At 38.8% G+C, this 15,013-nt stretch overlaps 1 protein-coding gene across 3 annotated transcripts in view; it reads left to right on the top strand.

Moving 5' to 3' along the window:
- The window catches only part of Myo5a (myosin VA), a 157,044-nt gene that overhangs the window by 113,472 nt on the left and 28,559 nt on the right, over positions 1-15,013 (top strand). For 2 of the 3 annotated variants that reach the window (XM_005347626.3, XM_013346381.2), the window contains exons 24-30: positions 2,153-2,301; positions 3,934-4,047; positions 6,007-6,150; positions 6,361-6,414; positions 7,829-8,056; positions 10,892-10,900; positions 12,900-13,000. In XM_005347626.3, coding sequence (XP_005347683.1) covers positions 2,153-2,301; positions 3,934-4,047; positions 6,007-6,150; positions 6,361-6,414; positions 7,829-8,056; positions 10,892-10,900; positions 12,900-13,000 — 799 coding nt within the window. The remainder of the gene's footprint in view (positions 1-2,152; positions 2,302-3,933; positions 4,048-6,006; positions 6,151-6,360; positions 6,415-7,828; positions 8,057-10,891; positions 10,901-12,899; positions 13,001-15,013) is intronic. The other variant, XM_013346380.2, reaches the window with a different exon arrangement.

Below are 15,013 nucleotides of genomic sequence, written 5' to 3'. Positions count from 1 at the left end.
TTTTGGAGCCTGTCCTGGAACTAGCTCTTGTAGACCAGGCTGGTCTCGAACTCACAGAGATCCGCCTGCCTCTGCCTCCCGAGTGCTGGGATTAAAGGCTTGCGCCACCACCACCCGGCTTGTCTTGAAAATTTTGTTGGAAGACTTGGTCTAGCTTCTACAAATTTGTAGAAATAAAGGACAATTGATAGAGTATCTTAGGAAAAATTTCTCATTCAGTAATTTATATATAATTTATAGATTCCCTCCCTTAGGAAAGTATTGTGGAAAGCATCAGGGACGTAGTAGTGACAAGTCTCTTGCCTCCCTTGACTCCTGGAGCTGGCAGAGAATTAAATGATAGAGCAATAGAAGCAGGTAGGCAGTTTGAAACAAAATATAAGACTACAAAGAGCATATTGGTAGGAAACCTGATCTTGTAAGAATAATTGGTTGAGTCACTGGGTTACAAAGTATAGCTTCTTTTAAGGAGTATTTTTTTATTTAATTTAATCTTATGTATATGGATGTTTCATTTGCATTTGTGTCTGTGCACCATGTTTATGCCTGGTGTCTGTGGACGTCAGAAGAGGGTGCTAGATCCCATAGAACTGAAGTTACAGGTTGTAATCCACCATGTGGGTTGTGGAAATTAAATCTAGGTCCTCTAGAAGAGCAGCCAGGACTCTTGACTACTGAGCCCCCAAGCATAGCTTCTTTGTTTTTTTATTACCTGTAGTCAGTGGCTAATCTCTGAACTCCAGACCATGTCTAGCCAAAAGCAAGCTACTGGCAGAAAAGGCAGAGTGAGGTGGGTTCCTTAAGCAACACATGCCAGATGGCAAAGAAGTAAATAGCACAGTCAGCAGCACCTAAGCAGTCATCTAGTTAGAAATGGAGGGGTAATAGGGTGACAGGATTTGATGTGCTCGAGGATTGTATGATAGAGCCATGGGACTGAGCTACACAGACTGACTATCGTATAGGAGGACAAGTTCTGTAAAAGTCATCATTCTCTTGAAGAATGGCTTTTTGAATCATTATTTAGCCAAAAGAATTTATGAGTAAGGTGGCTCATTTCCAGGCCTAAAGGCCTAAATTCAGTCCCTGGGTCACATGGTATGTGAATATCCCCATAAGTAGTGATCCTCTGGCTTCCACATGTAATTGTATGTGTGTGCTCTGACACACACACAAAGTATTTTATTGTATTTTATGAATATCCTAAAACAACACTTGGAATTAAAAAAATATATATATGCCAATACTTACATGAATAACCTAAGAGAGTGCTATACAACTATCTTATGTATATATGTGTGTATATATATATAGTTATTGCTTACTAGACTAGTATGTTGTGGAAGTTTATCCAGAATTTCTTGTAATCTGGGTGTAGTGTTGTACACCCATAATCCCAGCACTGAGGAAATTGAAGCAGGATGGACTGCATAGTTCTAATGCCAGCTTAGGCAGGGCAACATAGCAAGACTGTCTCAAACAGCAAACAAAGAGGAACGTGTTGTAACCAGTGCATGAACTAGTAGGACCAGAGCTATAGTTCATGGAGAGCCCATAGATGAGAGTTGTCATGTATAAGCATAAGTGATTTAGTTGGGGTCATGCTTCTTTCTTTTCCTGCACTCACAGACTGCTCTCCCAGGGCTAGAAGTTCAGTTCCACCAAGAGAAACTGGAAGCCAGCACACCTATTTACATTCTTGAATTCTGTGGAGTCGCCTTTGTATACATATCCCCCTTCCAGTTTTGCAGGGAGGGGGTGTTTTTTGTTCTGTTTAGTTCTAAAAAAAGTTTATAATATAGAAGCAGATTCCTAGGCAATATTTAATTCTTAGTTGAGTAAAAGGTGCAATGCTGGAATCTATATGATAAATAATAATGGAATTGCTATTATCCTTGGAACAAAGGACAGCTACTTTTTTTTAAAACTGATTTCTTAATCTCATTTGTGACCAGGTGCCCTTCCCAGGGGCTTTTGCTTTTAGCCCCTGAGTTGCTTCTGTTATTCTTTGACTTCTGCTGGAAGGCCTAGCTTCCTCATCTGTCTCTTTGGGATGTTTCAAGAGCTTTCTCTTGCAACCTCTGTGGCCTGACATGTCACCTGTCACCTTTGTCCCAGGCCTTGATCTTCTATATCCTCTTATTTATTTCAGAAACTATGGAGAGAAAGTTAGTAGAAGAGACAAAACAGCTGGAGCTTGACCTAAATGATGAAAGGCTGAGGTATCAGAACCTTCTGAATGAGTTTAGTCGTCTGGAGGAGCGCTATGATGACCTCAAGGAGGAGATGACCCTGATGCTGGTGAGTCCAACACTTCTTTCTTTAAAGAGTCTTTCTATGTAACCCAGGCTAGCCTTAGACTCATGATTCTTCAATTTTCTATCTCCTGAAGATTGCAGGCATGGTCCTTCATACCTGGCATCTGCTTTTTATTTTTAAAATTTATTTATTGGGAGCTGGAGAGATGGCTCAGAGGTTAAGAGCACTGACTACTCTTCCAGAGGTCCCGAGTTCAATTCCCAGCAACCACATGGTGGCTCACGGCCGTCTATAATGAGATCTGGTGCCCTCTTCTGGCATGCAAGCATACATGGAAGGAATGTTGTATGCATAATAAATAAATAAATCTTTAAAAAAATAAAATTTATTTATTTATTAAGTATACAGTGTTCTGCCTGCATGCCAGAAGAAGGCACCACATCCCACCATAGATGGCTGTGAGCCACCACGTTGTTGAACTCAGGACCTCTGGAAGAGCAGCCAATGATCTTAACCTTTGAGCCATCTCTCCAGCCTCCATTCTCCTTTACTTTTTTAAGATGAGAATATTTAGTCATGTAAGTTATATATAAAAGAAACATAGGGTGCATTCAATATGCTACTTATATCTATCACCCAGTTCCCAAATAGTCAGAGTATCTCTGTGTTCTCTCCTATCCACTACCTTTCTCACTTCATGGATTATATTATTTAAAGCAATCCCAGAAGTGATGCAGTTTATCCAAAAGTACTTCAATAGAGTCAGATACTTAGAGATAGGGCTATAAGGCTCCTTTGAGTCCCCTCTGTGCTTTAGGTACAGTTGGCTGGCCCACTCCACATTTTCATTCCCTCTGAGTTTTCTGAACACTGACTGATATGGTATCTTGTGCCCTAAAAGTATCACCCAGACCCCCTGAATCATCATGGTCATGATTCAGGGATCTTCAGTGAATTCTGCAATCATCTAGCTTACCTGCTTTGTACTGTCTTATTCTCACTGCTTATTCCACAGAGTTGTGTTGTGTGTAAAAATGACAGAAATTACAGTCAGATATTTAACTTTTACTTATTTTTTAACCGCTTATACTTTATTACCATGTAATGGATGGTTATGTCTGTCATTCAGTGTATTTTATGAATTTTCTGGTAACTTTTATTTTATCACAACACTAAAAGCATTGCTTGAACTGAGTAACTCAAAACTTTAAAAAACAAACAAACAAAAAACAAAGAGCCTTGAGGAAGCCCTATTGATAGAGCCCTTGCTTAGCATGGTTCTAAAGGCCTGTGTACCATTCTCAGAACTCATATAGGGTGTGGTAGCTCATGCTACCTCAGGAGGTGGAGGCAGGAGGATCAGAAATTCTAAGTCATCATTAGCTACATAGTGAGTTCAAAGTTAGGTTCTACATGAGACCCTGGGGACTCTGCTAATAGTCACAGGTGATCTGCATTTGGCCATTTGGTTTCATAACAGTTCTTACCATGCTGTCATGCCTTTCTCGTTGGGGAGATCACCCCCTTATAAGAATTTGGTTAAAACCCTTGAACATTTGACCATCAGTGCAAATTACTGAGTAGAGACTGCACTGAAGACATTGTGGATGCTGTTTCCAGTGTGTATAGTTCTGTTATGTTAAATGAATTGTATTTGGGTTATATACCTCACAGAATGTGCCTAAGCCAGGACACAAGAGAACAGACTCTACCCACAGCAGTAATGAGTCTGAATACACCTTCAGCTCTGAATTTGCAGAAACTGAAGACATTGCACCAAGGACAGAGGTACATTTTTCTGTGACTAAAAGTAAGATGTACATGGTTCTTTTGATAGGCAACATTTCTAATAATTGGCTTATATATTCTTAATCAGTTGTATGTATACATACCTATTGTACATGGTTTTGCAATGTATATACTAATTTTTTGTTTGTTTTGGTGGTAGAATTGAGCCAAGAACTTTATATGTAACAAGCATTTGCTCTGTCACTGAGCAGCATCCCGAGTCCCACATTACACTTTCAGTGTTAAGTTTTGTAGCAGTAGTTACAGCTGTCTCCATCATGGTTGCACACAAGCAGTTTCTGCAGCAACTCAGCTGTTGGCTGCACTTGCCCTGGAGCTCTCACAGCATCTATGGGGCTGCTGTGTGTTGGTTTGAAAGGATTGCTTTTTCCTGATTTTATAGGCTGTTGGAGTCCTGCTTTATTCCTGAGCTTCCTCACAGTTCCATCCTGGGAAAAGGGCCGCCACAACTTTCTCAGCTGTGGTAGGATAATTTCAAAATTAAACTCAGACCAGTGAATTTTATTAATTAACTCTATTATCTTTTCATCAATTGTGAGACTACTATTATTTTTAAGGTCAATATCAAAAAAAAAAAAGGGAAGGAAAATAGGACCCCACAACTCCTCTCATCCTGATGGCCCGCTCCTCCTCCTATCTCATGTGGTTCAGAAAAGGCAAATGACCTTGCTATAAATAAATATGCCACTGGGACTACGGACATCATCTGAGCACTCTGAAGTGATTACCATCCATTACACCTCAAGTTATTTTGTATTTGGCAAGTGTTATTTTCTGTGCCCTACCTTTTCCTATTCTCATATTCCTATCTGGAGAAGTTTGTTTTCACCTCACAATCAATGGATTCTGTATATAGCATTAACTGATAACTGAAAATTACCCCATCCTATTTTAATAGATTCCCTTTTAAATGTCCATTCAAAGCCCAAAGGGATGATTTCCAGTTAATAACATTTTAAATATCAAGAGTGAAGTACTATCTATGATCGTTTATAGAATGAAGGATTCTGTTGCAGTTTTTGAAAGTTAAAGTTTCAAGAATATATGCATCACTAATAAATGAACAGATATTAAGATATTTAAATGAAATGTTTAAGTATTTGTAGGTGTTTTTGGTGGGCCAACACAATAACTCATTGGGTAAAGTACTTAATGTATAGCCTAATGCCCTGACTTCAAGCCCCAGAACCTATTCTGGAAGAAGAGAACCAATTCCTACAAGTTGTTCTGTGACCTCCATACATGTACCATTTAACCTTATGAAAAGCCAAAGAATAAAATTTAAAACAACACTGAAACGCCACCTGTGGGCAATCAACTGAGATGAAAACGTTTTGTTGAGTCATAGCAGTCACTATTGTCCCAGGAATGATTGTAGTTGTTGAAGTAAGTAGAATTGTCCCAGTCCACCAGACTTCCAGTATTATCTTCAGATACTATGTTCTTAGATGTGTATTTTAGAAATTAGAAACCATCTCATTGCCCATCAGGAAGACAATGACTAAACTGGGGTTCACCTTGCTCTACAATTAGACAGATAACTGGAAACAATTAGAGCAAGCGCCTTTGCTTGCTGAATTGTCCCCCAGCTGTGTAGACTTAATTCTTAAACAGATTTGCTACATTTTAATAAATGCACACAGCTTTCCACAGGCTTATTTATATATTCCACCAATATAGTATGAGACACAGTTGCTAATATAGGACATTATTAACTTTGAAATGCCGCCTTTGGGTTATCTGCCAGTCAGGTAAGAGAGAAGTAATGCCTCACGATCGTTTAACTCACGTTTCTATAATTATTAGCTAGGATGAACATGTTTTTTGTTTTGTTCTACATTTCTTCTGTGAGTTTGACTGTTTTACTACTGAACTGTTTTCACTTTGGCTTGTGAGTCCTCTGTCTTTTACTTGATTCTTATGATCTCTGGGTTTTAGGAGCCAAGTGAGAAGAAGGTGCCTCTAGACATGTCATTGTTCCTTAAGCTCCAGAAGCGTGTCACAGAGCTGGAACAGGAGAAGCAAATAATGCAGGATGAGCTGGACCGAAAGGAAGAGCAGATGTTCCGCAGCAAGGCAAAGGTGAGCAGCAATAGCCTGTTCCAGTGCCGTGGGCAGCCCAGGCAGGTTGTCCTGTGTCTTTCTGTAGCCCCTGAGTTCCTTAGCTATGCAGCACTCGCTGAAGCTGTGAAGGCTTTGACATGTCACTGCTTTTTGTACACAGCTAAGTGTTCTAATAGTCAAAATTCGACAATTAAAATACAAAAGCTTTTACTTTATTTTTCTCCCCAGGAAGAAGAAAGACCACCAATTAGAGGTGCAGAACTGGAATATGAATCCCTCAAGGTATTGAAAATTTCATCCCAAGACTTTGAATACTTTGTTTTGACAAGAGAGCTGCTAAGAACTTGTGTTTTCCTCTGAGAACATCCTTAGCTAAATCTAGCTAAATCTTATCTGGGTACTAGTTCTAGCCTCTGTTCTTTCATTTTACAAACCATTTCATCTAAGTAGGACTTCACTCTGAACAGGAGGTAGCAGCCCTGCAAGCTACAGTAGTAAAGATTATGAACTCAAGAGTCAAGCTCCCTCTCTTCTCCACCATAAAAATCTGAGGCTGAGGGGCAGACTAAAAGCATAGGGTAGCAGTCTGCTCTCTAAAACATCCCTGCCTCACATAAACATAGGTAAATGAAAGTGTTTTCTGTAGTATGAGTGAAGCCCAGATTGACACAGCTTTGGTGAGTGGTTCCCAAAGTCTGGCCCTCTATTAACATAATTAATACTGCCTGGTTCCTTGTTGGAAGTACAGAATTCTCAGACCTCACGCCATTAGACATAAAGTCAGGATCCTGTAATTGGGGTTTAGAAATATGTGTTTCAACAGGAACTCCAACTGGCTGTGATGCATGTTAAAGTTTGGGGCACATTGTGTCAAAGCCTCAGTATCAAAATAAAGACATTGTCTTGGTTCTGTCCCAGAAATGAGCAATGCAAAACTGATTTCCAGGATTCAAAGAGAGCACTACTGAGAATTTCAGTCATTGGGAATATCCTGACCAGTTGTATGCTTGGTTTTACCCTTTATCTGCACAGTTTTACATTTACCTGCAAACAAAACCTGGGTTTCCCAGGATTAGGACTCAGCAGTCTTCATCTCAGAGTATTCCCTGAGCAGGTCGGAGTAAATTTGCTTCTGGAATTGGAGTTGGTGATACAAACTCTAATTTACATTGCTCGGTCCCACTAATATCACACTCACCTAATCTGGGCCATTCCTAAGAGTGGGGATTGATGCCCTTTCTATTAGAATTATTCTATCACTTAGGGGTTAGTTTTCCAATGTAAAGATGAAAATGACAGCAGTAAATGTCTTAGTTGGGGTTTTTATTGCTGTGAAGAGACACCATGACAATGACTACTCTTATAAAGAAAACATTTAATTGGTGCTAGCTTACAGTTCAGAGGTTTGGTCCATTGTCATCATGGTGGGAAGGATGGTGACGTGTAGGCATACATGGTTCTGGAGAGGTAGCTGAGAGATCTACATCCAGATGTGAGGACAACAGAAAAAGATTATGACACACTGATTATACTTGAGTATCTGAGACCTCAAAGCCCACCCCATTGACATACTTCCTCTAACAAGGCCACTCCTACTCCTGCACAACCACACCTCCCAATAGGAGCAGTCCCTTTGAGCCTGTGGGGCCATTTTTATTCAAACCACCATAGTAAACTTGACTATCTTTTCATTCAGCGTCAAGAACTGGAGTCAGAAAACAAAAAACTGAAAAATGAGCTGAACGAGTTACGCAAAGCCCTCAGTGAGAAGAGTGCCCCAGAAGTGACTGCACCAGGTGCTCCTGCCTACCGTGTCCTCATGGAACAGCTGACCTCTGTGAGTGAGGAGCTTGATGTTCGAAAGGAAGAAGTTCTCATCTTGCGGTCTCAGTTGGTGAGCCAGAAAGAAGCCATCCAACCCAAGGTAAGCATGCATATATGTTGAGTATGAAGCATGGTGACTGGCTTTCATTTCTTCCAGTTTGTAAAGAAACAAACACTTAAGAGTAGATGCAAAAAGCCACTGGGTTCCTAGGTGTCTTTCAAAGTTTAGTTTCCCACAAAGAATATCACAGTCTAAAGAGAGCCAGCTCCTAAATCACCCAGCATTTGAAAGAAATCCATGGTGTCAGCAGTACACTAAGACTTCTTTATCTGAAGGATTTAGGGAAAAAAGACACTCAAGCATTCACTTGATGGTTTCCTTTTTTTAATTCTCTCATGCTGTTGTTCCTCTTATGATGTTCCTCTTTGTTTGTTCTCCATAGCTATATATATACCCAACAAAATCTTTCAAGCAATACAGGAGTTGTATTTGAAATCATAATCCATTTCTTAAGTAGATGATAAAAACAGAGTCATCTCGACAACTCACACACAATAAATCTAAACAACTTGTCACAGAGCAAGGAAGGAGCATTTTTTTCTTAGCCAGCTCCTTAATTGGCAGACTGTAACTTGCAGCAGCAAAGAAAGAATCAGTCATTTTGTTGTCTATCTAGAGAGGTAGTCTATAAAGGAGTTAAAAACCCTAAATTACTGAGGAGCCTAAGAAAATAAGGTAATTATGTACTGTAACCCACACTTCTGCATGTATAAACATTTTGAACTAACAATCTGAGATCAGTAATAGTGAAAGCCAGGCTTTCTCAGACTCAGAGAGTGCCTTTTTAGAAGATAGAGGTGTGTTGTCATGTCTTTGGTTCAGGCTCAGGATTACCATAAGTCTTTTAATATCAGTTCAATAGCCATTCTCCAAGGTATAGGACACTAAAAGCATTTTAAATCTTAAAATATATTTACTGTCCCATGTGTAACTTTAGACCATAAAAGAGAAAACTTGTAACTCTTTCTCAGGGCTATGAAGTAAATTATTTTTTTGTAGTCCTGACCAGCCAGAACTTCTCTTCCCATAGTGTTTCTGAACAAAAGCTGTAATTAATTATTGTTCCAGTTTATCAGTCAGACCCAGCAAATAAAGCGTGTGCAGCCATTAGGTTGCTTTGCACTTTTGATCCTGGCTCAACAAATAAGACAGTTGGCTATATGTCCTTGTAAATAAGATTGCTTTTCTGGGAATAATTTATCTTAAAAACATTAGCAAGGCATCTGGTCTAATCTAAAGCTACTTTGAAGTTTTATATCAGCTGATAAAACTCAGCTTTCCTGACAACTGGGGCAAATTCATCTGTTTTCATAATCATCAGCCTGAGCTGAAGTCTAAAACATATCCTAGGGAGAAGTTCATAGGCCTTGACTGTGTAGTATTTTTTTGTATTCATGTTTATTCATCAAAACTCTGTAGAAGCTAACATTATTAATATCAATTAGACAATACAACTTCAGGAGGGGTCATCTTGACGAGAGATGAAAATGCCCAGAAGATTAGGATGTATTCATGAGATAAGCACACTATGATATACTATGATTTGATTTGATAGGATATGATATGGATAGGGAAATTTGCAGTAGCGATTATGAAGTTATAGATCGAAGCAAAAGATATTCCGGAATCTCTAGCCTTATGACCTGGTCTAATGAAGTTTCCCATCAGAGAGTTTTCCTTATACTTGGCTGACACCTTGAATATTAATTACCAACTGCTGTTCTAATGTTAATACTCACAGCAAAATGATGTTTTTAAAAAATTACTTTTGTAGTAATCCTGCCTCAGTATATTCTGAACTAAAGTAAAATACATTAAATATAATAATATACAAATTATTTTGGTACAAAGAAGCATTAAGTCTAGCTAAAATTACTTGTTAAAATTGGTCTGCATAAGTAGAAATGTAACAAAATGGTTAGAAACGAAATCAGTTCATGGAAATTACACTCCCAAGTGTAACAGAGACTGTGTGCTCCTTTCCCAGCTACTTAGACCCAAATAATCACACAAAAACTATATTAATTATAACACTGTTTGGCCAATGGCTTAGACATATTTCTAGCTAGCCCTTACATCTTAAATTAACCCATTTCTATTAATTTGTGTATCACTACAAGGCTGTGATCTACCAGTAAGGTTCTGGCATTTTTTTCCTTTGGCAGCTACATGGCATCTCCCTGACTCTGCCTTCTTTCTCTTTAGTTTTTCTGCTTAGCTCTATTCTGCCCTGTATGCCTCCTGGACAAAGACTAAATCAGTATTCTCTCTTCTCTCAGCAAATGGATAGTCTCTCTTTTTCTTTTTAAATTTATAGATAATTGTGTGTGGGGATATATATTGTGGAGTACATTAGATAGTCTCATAAGAAACTTTAGTGGAAATTAAAAGATTGGAAAATAAAAACGAAGCAAAGGTCATAAATACAACCTCACTAATAGAGCACATAGTTTGGTAACATACCTGCCGTCTTAGTAAGTTCACATAGTTCATGTGACAACTGTTCTGTGATAATGGGCTGTCTCCTTGTTACACACCTTGGCTGTTCTGGAGGAGTATGCAGTATACTGAAACCTTCCAGACACCCAATGCCTTTTGTAATTCTGGGTTCCTCAATTTCTTATTATTAAGCCAATGGTGAACAGCACACAGTGAGCTAAAGTGTGAGTCATCCCAGCCAGCTCTTGTTTGTCTATTCTACCTCCAAAGAGCTCTGAGAGACTCTCTCTGGACAATTAGCCTCCCAAAGGCCACTACTTGAAACAGCTCACAGCTTTTAAATTAACTCTTGTTAATTCAGTGAAAGTATCTATTCATGAAGCTAAAGATTTATTGTTTCTACATTTTTGTGCTTGCCAACATGTGATTTTTCAGGATGACAAGGTAATTGTATATATTTTTAATATTTAATAAGTACTTCTGTTTAATCCTAACATTGACTTGTAGGTCTCTTCAATTTATGTATGTAGTTCGTGCTTTGTGACCAGGTCTGTTTTATTTTATGTTGTTTTTTAAGATTTATTTGTTTATTATTTGTGTCTGTGTGATTCTGTGGAAATGAATGCCAGAATAGGGCATTGTGTGTCCTCTTCTATCATTCTCCATCTATTCCTGGGAGGTAGTGATTCTCTCTAACCTGGAGCTTTCATTTCCTCACCGAGGCTAGAAGCCAATAAGCCAAGCAATGCCCTGGCTCCATCCCCTCAGAACTTGGGTAACAGACATATGTGGAATGTCTAGCTTATTACATGGGTGCTGAGATCTGAACTCAGGTCCTCATGATTGAGAATCAAATACTCTTAAGTGCTGATACATCTCTCCAGCCCTCTCTGCCTTTTTGCCTTAGGATCTCATATAGCCTACGTTAGCCTCAAACTCACTGTATCGTTGAGGATGTCTTTGAACTCCTGGTTATCCTGCCTCCACTTCCTGAGTGTTCTGAGTACCGTTATAAGCTGCCATGCCCCGCTTCCTTTTTACTTACTAATTTCCTGTTTGACTTCTTCCTATACGAAGTCACTAGGAGAAACTGTGGATGTCAGATGGATCTCCAGGACTTCTAATGCACAGTCATCTCTGACTCGCTGCTGTAACTCTGGTGTCATGCACAAGTTGGGGAGGAAAAACCCTTAACTTAGAGACAGTTCTTCTGGGCACACATCGTACCAGATCTAACAGGGTTGAGGAGAAATGCAAGAGCTGAGCATGAATTTTTTACTGCTACTTTTCCCTCCCTAAGGGCAACGCCCATAGCTAGAATGAAAAGTAGCACCTGTGAAGGTGCAGAGTTGAATCTCTCGACTCTCTTGGTTTCTGCTGTTGAGCAATACTGGGTGCTTCATGTATGGTGCAACCTTCTCAGAGCTTGGAGCCGTTGCATGTGGGAAACACACAGAACACTGAGTCAAAAACTTCTCAGTGCTAAAGTGTAAATCTGAGTCCGTCTCCCAAATACCATATTCTAGCCAAGACAGGCAGAATTAAGAAAGAACCAGCTACTTGTTCCCCAGGACATCAGCAAATGGAATCACTCATCTTTCCTTGTCTTCATACTAGCCAAATAGATCAAGTGACCTAATTTATCAGAATTTTAAAAACACTCCAGAAAAGTCCCAAGATAGTCAAGTACAGTGTATCATTATTTGATATAAAAACTTGAGCCATTGTGAATTTTATTTATAGGGCTTAAAAATGAGAATATGAAATAGATTTTTCTTTCAGGGAAAGAGAAAAAATTAAATTAGCAAATATATACTCTTTATAAAATAAAGCTAAAGAAATGTTTATTTGGGACCAGAATGTAGCTCAACTGGTTAAATGCTTACCTAACACATACAGAACTCTGGGTTTGACCTGTAACACTCCATAAACTGTGCTGGCTCAGTGGTACATACCAATGATCCCAGCACTGAGGAAAATGTGGCAAAAAGACCAGAAGTTCAAGGTCATCCTCAGATACCTAGAAAGTTTAAGGACAGCCTGGGCATGAGCCACCACACCTAGCTTAGAGCAAACATTGATTGAAAGATCAGAATGTTTTTAGACAAAGAGAATGACCCTTTTAGTGTGCTAAAGTTGTTATTCTTTAGAGGCAATAAATTAGTAATTTGATTTAGTGTTTTGGGAGTGTTATATGCACACACGTGCACAAAAAAGAGAAAGAGTTGCATGTGTCTGTATAAGCATACACATGAATGTCAGTTGATAACTTATGGAAGTAAATTATTTCCATCATGGTGATTCTAGAGACTGAACTCAGTTTATCAGGCTAAGTGGCAAGTGCCCTTACCCACTAAGCCCTGAAATGAAAAGAATATGTTATATGTGATCCACAGTTACAGAGTTGAGCCTTCATGTGGATTTGTGTCATTTCATCCTTCAGAATACAATGACAGATTCCACAATACTTTTGGAAGATGTACAGAAAATGAAAGACAAAGGTGAAATAGCACAAGCATATATTGGTTTGAAAGAAACAAACAGGTAAGTTGATCCTTTCATCCACCTTGGTTTAACTGTATTAATCTGAGTCTTCAAGTCAGCCTCTTGTTCAGGAAGTCAGTGTGCTAATTCATTGCTTTATTAGACATCAGCCAATCTTCAAGAAGAACCTAAAGTTTCTGATGTAAATCAACTTAACATCCCTTTCATAATATCAGATAATTGTTGATGATTGGTGTCAAAGGAAATGTTATTCACATTATGAGAAGATATGTTTATATCAAGGGCCTTGACCTTAAGCTGCCTAAAGAAGAAAACCTATTGCTCAGTTTGGACTGTCCTGGGTAGATCCTTTTCTAGTAACGGTGTTGTTCAAGATGGTTATTTGAAGGTTTGTAGAGACAACTACAGTGTTCAATAACTGAGATGTAGCATGAAGAGAAGTTAAGATGTGTGTGCCTAGAATTCCATCAGTGGTAGCCATATAGCTCTAGAAGGATGCCACAACTCTGAGAATGGGAGAATGAAGACTCATACCTACGATTGTCAGCGTTACTGCCAACCTCATTTCTGAACAGAGATTTAATATCATTGTACTCTAAACAGAAAAAACTACACACTGGACCATTTTGAGAGAGCATGACCAGTGGTGAAAGACAGTTCTGGAGTCTCCTAGGTATCTTGATCACAGTTCTAGGATTGGCTTGCATAAATACCCACAAATTAAATATATATGCCTTACAAAACATAAATTACTTTATTTATTGGCAACGGTACATAGGTACCTTTTCAAAGGTATTTAGTTAAATGTAAATTTAATTTATGAATTAGTTGTGATCTTTTATATTTAAGAATATCTTATTAGTCTGGCTGTGGTGGCACACGTCTTTAATCCTAGAACTCAGGAAGCAGAGGCAGGTGGATCTCTGTAAGTTCAAGGTCAGCCCATTCTACATAGTGAGTTCTATATAGTGAGTTCCAGGACAGCCAAGGCTACAGAGAAAAACCCTGTCTCAAAACAAAACAGAATATCTTGTTATAGTAAGAGTATATGCTGTCTATGCAATCCACTCAGCTATTCAGTCACTAGGTCAGGAATGTTTCTACCCCCATTGTGGGATACAGCAGAAGACAAGTAAATGCCATCCCTTCCCACAGAGGTGATAGGCTCCTTAGATAAAGGACTGAGAATGTTTGCGTTTTAGTCTAAAGATATTAGAAAGAATTGAAGTATTTTAAGTAGAAGAATAATTGTAATGGAACAAGATTGAAAGCACAAAACCAGTTAAGAGGCTTTGCTGTAGTCCAGTGACTGAGCACGGTGACTCAAGGTTAGTTGATGACAGTTAGGATTGAAAGAAGCGAGGAAATTTGGAAAGATATGCATAAAGATGAGGTCAGTAAACCCTGTGGAATGTTGGGTGTGTGAGAGGGTTTAGGGAAGCTTACAGTTTTTGCTGTGGGGACTCAGGTGGATGTGCTGATGCCGTTTCATGATTATGAGACCAGGATGGAGTGATGAATGGATTTATATACACTTAATTTTAGCAGACAAGAAGGAATTCAGGGAGAGAAATTCTACTAGGCAATAGAGTTCTATATAATAGATCTATAATCAAGACATGTGGCCTGAGATAAAAATTTTGAAGTCATAAGAATACAATAAAATAATCGAAACCTCAAAAATAGCTAACTTTAGAGACAGAGAAATGGTAGATTGAAAACAGAATTCACTCAGATTCATGTTGCAAACATAGCAACAAAAGTGTATCAAGATTAAGATCCTGGCCTCTGAAATCACATGGCATTGGACTCAAATGCTTCTTACCAGCTGTTAACTCAGCATAGGTGATGGGAAGAGCAGATGAGGTAGTGAAAGAATGAAGAACAGCATCTGACATTTAACACATCCTCAAAATATATTATTTACACCTTTGGTAGGAAAAATGTTACCTATAAATGTTGTCTATAAACTACAGATTTTATTTATTTATTTTTTTTTTTTTTTTGGTTTTTCGAGACGGGGTTTCTCTGTGGCTTTGGAGCCTGTCCTGG

The sequence above is a fragment of the Microtus ochrogaster genome, chromosome 5, assembly GCF_000317375.1.
Source record: "Microtus ochrogaster isolate Prairie Vole_2 chromosome 5, MicOch1.0, whole genome shotgun sequence".
NCBI classification, from domain to species: Eukaryota; Metazoa; Chordata; class Mammalia; order Rodentia; family Cricetidae; genus Microtus; species Microtus ochrogaster.
This window is presented reverse-complemented; position numbering and strand designations above follow the sequence as displayed.